General features: G+C 43.7%; 1 protein-coding gene across 1 annotated transcript; it reads left to right on the forward strand.

Annotated features, from left to right (window-relative positions):
- Positions 1–108: 108 nt before the first annotated feature.
- Positions 109–6,666, forward strand: ING5 (inhibitor of growth family member 5). The gene is made up of 8 exons (XM_057380968.1): positions 109–188; positions 318–389; positions 975–1,141; positions 2,419–2,530; positions 3,404–3,497; positions 4,712–4,847; positions 5,004–5,065; positions 5,598–6,666. The coding sequence occupies exons 2-8, from the start codon at positions 362–364 to the stop codon at positions 5,638–5,640; spliced, it is 642 nt and encodes a 213-aa protein (XP_057236951.1). The 5' UTR covers positions 109–188; positions 318–361; the 3' UTR covers positions 5,641–6,666.
- Positions 6,667–8,456: the final 1,790 nt, after the last annotated feature.

The raw sequence follows: 8,456 nt of genomic DNA on the forward strand, positions 1-8,456 counted from the left end.
CCTGCTGCCGGCTCCTCTCTGTCGGGCGGGTGTCCCGCTCCCCGCTCAGCTGGCCCCTGCTGCCGGCTCCTCTCTATGGGGCGGGTGTCCCGCTCCCCGCTCAGCTGGCCCTGGTGCCGGCTCAGTGCCGGCCTGCGAACACCCCAGGCAGGTGCTCAGGCTCCGCTGAGCTGAATGAGCGGCCCACGGTATGCAATTCACCGGATGGTTTGGGTCGGGAGGGAGCTTAAAGCTCCCCTCCTTCCAGCCCCTGCCACGGGCAGGGACAGCTCCGCAGACCGTGTTGCTTGGAGCATTTAGTGGMGTTTCTCTTGCAGGTATTGAGAATCTTCCGTGCGAGCTGCAGAGGAACTTCCAGCTGATGCGGGAGCTGGATCAGAGAACAGAAGGTGTGTGCAGCTCTTTCGGCGAGCAAAGGCTGAGAGAGCTTGGCCTGAAACCCATGAAGGCTGCCCTTTAAAGGACGTGTCTCCCCTCTACTGCTGTTCCTTGTCTCAGCCCGAGTGTTCTGCAGTGTTTATTTCTTTCTTGTGAGGGTGCAGCTCACAGGCTTTGATTTCTAATCAGTTTTAATTCATAGCTGTGTGATCACTGTACTCTGTACTTCCTTCCATGTATTTCCTTCTCTACCAAGTTCTAGATCTGTGTGTCCTTGCATGACCATTTTTTCTTCACTTTTGGAGTTTTTATTGATACCTGGCTGCACATTAATGATTTTCAGTTTGAAACATCAGAACAGAATTGCACAGCAAACAAAATGTTCTGGGAAGAGAAGGTGAAGCTTGTGAACCCATGGGTTCAATTTCTGTTTTTAACTGTAAATTAACTTTTGAATTAGCTGTAGAAYCCTTGAGAAAGCAGAATCACACTACAAGCATCCAAAAGTGAATACATTTAACTTAACTGGTTTTGTTTTTAAAAAGGGAAATTAAGGAATGAGCCAGGTCTCTCACAGGTGTCTGCTTTGTTTTCAGACAAGAAAGCAGAGATTGACAGCCTGGCAGCAGAATACATYGAGTCAGTGAAGAACATGTTACCTGAGGAGCGAGTGGAGCACCTGAAGAAGATCCAGAGTGCCTACAGCAAGTGTAAAGAGTACAGTGATGACAAAGTGCAGCTGGCCATGCAGACCTACGAGATGGTGAGCCATGAGACGTGGAAAAGTGGCCACATTCTGGAATGGGGCACGTGGAGATGCTTCCCAGTGTCAGCTTTCCCCTGACAGCTCCTTTTTTTTTTTTTTTTTTTTAATATCTTACTGAAACAGCTTATTTATCCTCAAGTTTATATTTCTCACTGCTGCCATCCCCCAAAAGCCTTCTCCTGAAGCACCAGGTTTTTCTTTTGCTGAAGATTTAGTGAGTTTATCGCTCTTGGAGGTGCCTTTATCAGTAGTACCCATCTGCTGTGTGGTAATGCCAGYGAATTTACCCCACTCCCTCCTCCCCAGCAGCTCCCTGTCACTGATAATTTCTTTGGGGCTTAGTTGAAAGGACATTTTTTTTTTAAGTCAGCTGCTGTACTATGTTGTGGAGGARCAGCAGGAATTCTGCTCAATTGCTTTGGTTTATTGGACATCAACATTTCCTCGATCAACCTTTTGAGAAAATCCCATTTCTTAAGATGCACCTTTCCACTTTTTTTTTTTTCCTTTGTTCCTGTCCCTTGAATAATTCTTATCTCTGTGTGTTTTATCCCCTGGATAAAACTTGAGTGTGGGGAATCCTTTTAACTGTACTGTTTGTTGTCCAGCTTRTAGAGATGCTTTGATGCAGTAGATGTTTTATTGCCATTAAATATTGCAGAAAAGAAAATCATGTCCCAGGAATATCAGTGYCCCAGATAACTAGTGAACTCATTTGATGACAAAGTATTGCAGCAGCACAATTTGGGTTGGTGGCTTAAAATCCCTGTTGTGAAAGTCATTTTATTGCAGCCAGGATAGTACAAGGTACTTAATTAACATGTTTTGACTTGATATTGGTGATAGTCAGCTTCTGTCTGTATTTTGCTAAATTTCTTTGAGTCACATGACAGCAGAGTACCAGGGGAAAAAAATTAACTGCTCTACTTGACACATTTCAAGGACTGTATTTGAATTTTGGAAATTGCAGGGACAAAGCATCTTTAGTATCTCTCATCTCGTTTTGCTCTGAAAATCATTAGTCTGAGTTGCCTCCCTTTTCCTTTTTTTCTGCTTGTTTGTGGAGGGACTGGGTCCTCTTGCTTTTGCCTCCTTCATTCCCTTTGTGTGTGCTGTTTCCCTTTTCCCAGCCTGTTCCCTTTGCCTGCCTTGCTCTGCACTACCACACTCTGTTCATGCTGATAACAGCCGAGTTTTTGCCCTTCCTGTTTTCGTTTGGGGCTCTTTTTTTGGCATTTCTTTGTAATTCAGTTGGTGGTTTCCTCCTGGTGCAGGTGGATAAGCACATCCGCCGGCTGGATGCGGACTTGGCACGCTTCGAAGCTGATCTCAAAGATAAACTGGAAGGCAGTGACTTTGAAACCCCTGGATCTCGAAGTCTGAAAAGTGGGTGAATTTTACACAATTCAGAGCATTTTCCAGCACTTAAAAGAGTATCAAAACAGGGAGGCTGAGATGTGAAAAAGGCTCTTATTTCTGTGCACCGTTCTCTGTTTGTTTTTAATGGCCTTCAAAATGTTTACAGTGAGCAGGAGATGAAGAGAAATTTAGTGCTGGGATCAAACCTACTGTCAGTGTTTCACAGATCATCCTGAGGTTGTGAATGGTTGGAAGGAGGGTGCTGTGCCAAAACTGCACTGGGGTGTGTAACAGTCTTACTTTCAGTTTGATCTGATGGATTTCTAAGCTCTTTTTGAAGGGAGATTTTCTTTTTCCTCCTTTTATTAGAATTTGCATACTAATCAAGCTGGAAAAAGCAGGAAAAATGAGGAGTTTAAGGAAGATAGCAGTTTCTGTAGCATATACTGAAATATTGGGTGCTTACAGTGACATTGGAGTGGGGATACAGCAGCACAGCACAGCTTTATGCCTTTGAACTATGAAATAAGGGATAGGAGCAGAGAGGTGGAGGTAAAAGTTAGTTATTGAGTAACCTATTAACTGTGTTTGAAAACATACTGAGATTTAAAAAATCCTGCGTGTCTAATCAAGTGTGATGGTGTTTATGACTTGTGCTGACGTCCTGCAGTGCTTTGTTGCCAAAACTGCAAACACAAGAGTGTGGTGCTCAGCTGTACTTGTCATTTTGGTCTATTTGTGGCTTTAAATGCATTTCAGTCAGCATATTCAATCACATTATAATAAGGATTAGTCAATTACATATGAAATAGGGATTTCAAGACAGTAACTGCATCAAAAGTTGGGGATGTTTCTGCCACTCAAACAGGCTGAAATGATGGTGGTGTTTTTCCTTTCTAGAGGGACGAAGTCAGAAAGACAAAAGAAGCTCTCGTGGTCGGGGCAGGAGAACATCTGAGGAAGATACACCAAAGAAAAAGAAGCTCAAAGGAGGGTAAGGCAGAGCCAGGCACAGSTCCAGAGCCTTGGGCTTGATGCTTCATGAATTTTCCACAAGCTCATGTTACCTTATTTATGACTCGTGTCCGGATGGTGAGAGAGTTCTGGTCTTACACCATTTCATTAATGTCCTGYTTAGGACAAGCCAGCATTGTTAATTAACTCCCTGGCTGGCATGTGGAAGCTCAGCATGCTTGGAACACTCTGACTGGAAGGACAAGATCAGCCTCCCTGTTGCTATTGGCAAGCTGGGAGAAAATAGCTTTGATTTTTGTCACAGGGCTATTTTTAACAGTTGTTTATGGTCTTGATGGTAAAAAGAAATGTGCTTGTCCATCAGGATAGAAACTGATGTTGTGCTGTTGTTCTGGAAATCTTGGAGAATTTTGAGGGTTGTATTTAAAGGATCATGTCCTAGGTAGCCTTGAATAATMTGATTTGCTTTTGAGAGGCAAGGAGGAAAGCATGTCCCCTCTTTGATTTGTATTAAAGGGGCTCAGTTTATTTTGATATTTCCAGTTGGCTAAATGGAGGGGCAGGAAACTAAAAATAGTTTCTRTGGACTGCTACTAACATGTCAACGCATTCCTGTCAGAGTAAGAGGATTTACTCATGCCTGACAACGAGAAAAAATGTATATTAGAACAGACTGGGGAAGAAACCCAAACAGGTTATTCTACCCACAACCAGGAGTGATCTGTGTGATAATTTGTTACTTTACTCATGGCATCTACAAATCCCCCTCTTAATCCTTKCTAGTCATACTGTGCTTGATCCAATCTACCTTATGATTTTAATTATTGGATTGTGGTAATGCAATATAAACTCTAAAACAGGGTCAGGGTGGTTTAGGGAAGATGCTGTAAAATCTTTATTTTCCCAAGTAGGATTTAGATCTTGGAAACATCAATCCCAGGATGGTTTGGGTTGGGAGGGAACCTTAAAACTTATCCCATTTGAGCCCCTGCCATGGGCAGGGTCACCTTCTATTAGCCCGGCTTGTTCCAAGTCTGGCCATGAACACTTCAGGGATGGGGCAGCCACAGCTTCTCTGGGCACCCTGTGCCATGACCTCACCATCCTTAGGGAAGAATTCCTTCCCAATATCCCAACTAACCCTGCCTTCTTGCAGTGGGAATCCATGCCGTTGTAACAAAGTGATGTTTGCAGCTGAGAAGTGTTTTGTGCTGACTCTGTCCTTGCCCACAGGTCAGAGTTTGCTGATACCATCCTGTCAGTGCATCCCTCGGATGTGCTGGACATGCCAGTGGATCCCAACGAGCCCACCTACTGTCTGTGTCACCAGGTGTCCTATGGAGAGATGATYGGCTGTGACAACCCAGATGTAAGCACTTGAGAGATGATTTATTTTGATTTATTKCCTCCCACCCCTGTACATTCCAAGGAGGGTGTCCTTGCTCAGTTAGGTCATGCCAAATGACAGGAATGTTTATGAGTCACTAAAAATCTCCTCTGTGGGTTTTTCCTTTCTCATCTGCAGTGCCCAATCGAATGGTTCCACTTTGCATGTGTGGACCTGACCACCAAACCAAAAGGGAAATGGTAAGTGTGACAACATTCAGCTTTGGGATTTTTTATCAGGCTGCAGTTTGTCTCARCAAGAATTAAAACCCTGTTGTTACCCTGACAGAGGAGCTTTGCTCTTCTCACAGGGTTTGCATCCTCTGTGACTGGGGTTCGTGTTTTAGGTTAGAAGATACAAGACGAATCTTCTTCTTAAAATCCATTTCTACAGAAGTCTTGGGTTCTGGTGGGAGCAAAACTGCCTGATAAACAGAGCAGGTTTTGAYCTGAGGCTTGGGTGAACATGTACATGTGACATCTGAAGTTTGCTGTGTTTTCTGTCTAAAAGTGAGAGACCTATTTGTTTCACTTCTGGAAGCAAACCTTGTACACTTCTCAGGGTTTTGCTTCTGTGTATGCTCATCTTTGAAAGGACTATGGGCTTGTTAGTTTTAATCAAATTAATAATTTGCCTGTCAGAAACAAGCTTCATTGTGCACAAACATTAAAAAAATTTCTTGGGCTCTGTGTTGTTAATTTTGGTAGCTAATTACTGTCACTTTCCCTGCAGGTTTTGTCCTCGTTGTGTTCAGGAAAGAAAGAAAAAGAAGTAAGGAGTAGAGGGGAATACACCATCGAGGCAAGAAGAATTTAATATATTCCTTCATTCACGTTGCAATATTACCTTTGATTATATTTTGTTAATCTCTCCTCCATCTTTCTCCGGTATGATATTTAATTATCCAGTGGCCAGTTGAAATTCCTGTTCTTTCCTATGACAATGACTTTGGGAGGGAGTCCCAAATCCCTTTGCCACGGAGATTTTATTTATGTTAGTCTTGCACAATAATACTGAGAGAGGGTGTTGCCTGTCCTGGCTGTTTCCATTTCCCTGAAGATCCTTTAAGTACATCACTGTGAAGATGAAACCTACAGTATTCTTGGAGAGACAGAGAGAGAAGGTCGGATTTATTCACAAAATAAGATGAAGGCCTGAATTGTTAGTGGTGATTGCCTGTGTGGCACCTGGGTAMATCAGGAAATCAGGTTTTAGGGAAAGGCTCCACGAGGACACTCTTTGTTCCCATGATGGTGTGGCTCTGCTGTTGAAGGTGGCTGTTCAGGAATGTTCTAACATMATTTCTTGTCTTTTTTAATAGGCCACATTTGCATGTTCTTGACTTCTTTAAGCTGCCTGTCAGATGATGAATGTGAATCTTAGCATTAGCACAATGTCAGTGGCTGCAGCAGAAGGGAGAGAGGAAATCAGGAGAAGGAAAGCAAAAGTCTCTGATTTTTCCTTTTGAGATTCAGTGGATGCAGAAGTTGAGGGAAGAGYAAAATCTTGCCTTCATCTATCTCCTGCATCATGAGGCTTACCTGCCTACAATGAAAGATGCAGTGGGGAAAGGTGCAGCAGGGTTCCCTCYTTGCTGCTGGAGGGGAAAATAAAGCCCCAAACTCATGAACTTTGCAGGCTCTGGTCCCTGAGGSGTGTTGGTGGCAGCTCTGTGCAGGGCTGTGTGCTGCTTTCCATACCAGTGTGCAGGAACTCTCAGTGCAGACTGCTTGAAAGGCATTAAAAAAACTTCCAGATAAACTTTTCTTCTGCTGAATAAACAGTACAGAAGATTAATAACACTTCTCAGATCCTGGCACCTGTTTTCAAAAGAAAAAAAGGCTTTTCCTGTTACACTGAGCCTCTTATTCATGTTTTGCAATGAAGGAAAGTAGAACACAGCTCCTGCCACTTCTTCCCTGTGTGGGGCTTTGTGCCTGTTGCTGACATAGAAGAAACCTCTCAATCCTGAGGCAGCTTTTCTGTGAACATTGATTTATGGCAGGAAAAAAKGATGGATTTTAGGAAAAAATCCCTGTCTTTGGGGTCCTGCCACATCCAGTGTAACATTGCATATGTCTTTACTACCTTGCATCACAGAGAGAAGTTTCCATCGTTCTGTGTATGAAAATGCACATTTGTGATGCACATTTGTCATKGCTGCCATGGAATAATACCCAGAAAGCAGGCAGGGGAGTTAATGGAGAGAAGGAGGAGGAACAGCACAGTCATACAAACCTGGAGGTACAGTGAGCCCTCTTCTTCCTGCCTCTTTATGAGAGCAAATTTTATGAGAGCTCCTCGACCTGGTGCCCTGGACTGAGTCAGAGCATTGCTGTGTCCTGAAAACCCATATTAATGCTGTTCCAGGTTTTATTTTCCCCTTCCATCCAATGGTGTTATAGACAACGTTTTTTCCCATTTTTCCTAAGGCTTTGTTAGTTATTGGTATTACCATAGGTTAAGCRTTTGATTTGAAATAAGCTCAAAATTCCACTCTGGAGGTCTTGCTGGAAACGTTCCATGAGGGAAGAGAGCAGCTCTGGRTGATTAACCAGTGTGGAGCCAACTTCCCTCAGCTCCAAAATTCTGGTCAGGAGKTTAACAAAACACGTTTTTAGAAATACTTTTGAGGCTTTGAAGAGCATTTTCCACTTGAACCAGCAAAACAAAAAGGAAAACAAGCTCTAGAAAGTAGAGCCCTGAAAAGAAAGGATGATTTTTCTAGGAATGATGAACAGTGTGAGGTACAGCATTCTCTTCTGTGATGCGTAAAGCATCCAAATTCTGATACCAGCAATAAACTCTCCCACCGGGAACATGCCAGTGCAGGGCTTGGATAGGCTCAGGAGCATCTCCTGCCCTCTTACACTTGGTTGTATTTTGAATTTTTGAATTTTTACAATTCCTTGTAGACAGAAATACCACCAGCTTTCCTTTTTTGCTTACTAAAGGATTTAAACCTTCTGACTTTTGAATGTACACTGTTTAAATATTTCCTGGAGAAGGGAGATCCCTAAAGGAACATCCCACTAAACATCACCAAAAAAAAAAAAAACCCACCCTGGAAGTGGGGGGCCCAGCTTTACTACAGCTCATCCAAACCGAAGTTCAAAAAAAAAAAAAACGACTTTCACCCAATTACCGAAACGAGAAAAAAAAAATTAAGGAATGTAAAGTTTAAAAAAAAAAATAGAAATGTTTATCTGTATTTTTTTGGATCTTGGAGATGTTGGATTATATTATAAATAAAGTATTTTTGGGAATAAAAAAAAGTATTTTTGGGAATAAAAAAAGTATTTTTGGGAATGAATGCGGTGTGCTGTTGCAACCTCCGGCCGCCAGGGGCCGCTGCCGCCCGCCTGCGCGGAGCGCGTGCGCGCTCCGCGCAGGGGGCGGCAGCGCCCCCTGGCGGCTCCGAGTGAGGCGCGCTGCGCGTCCCGGCTTTTCCAGGGCACGGAGCGTCCTTGGCAAATCCCGGTGCACCGGGATAATCCCGAATTTCCCCCGTAATCTTCAGGGGGAAGGCTGCGTGGTGTTGCGGGGGAGCGCGGTGGGAGCAGCGGAAGAGATTCGCTGAGGCGGTGCGCT

The sequence above is a fragment of the Malurus melanocephalus genome, unplaced genomic scaffold, assembly GCF_030028575.1.
Source record: "Malurus melanocephalus ecotype Western Australia unplaced genomic scaffold, MMel_1.1 scaffold_485, whole genome shotgun sequence".
Classification (NCBI taxonomy): Eukaryota; Metazoa; Chordata; class Aves; order Passeriformes; family Maluridae; genus Malurus; species Malurus melanocephalus.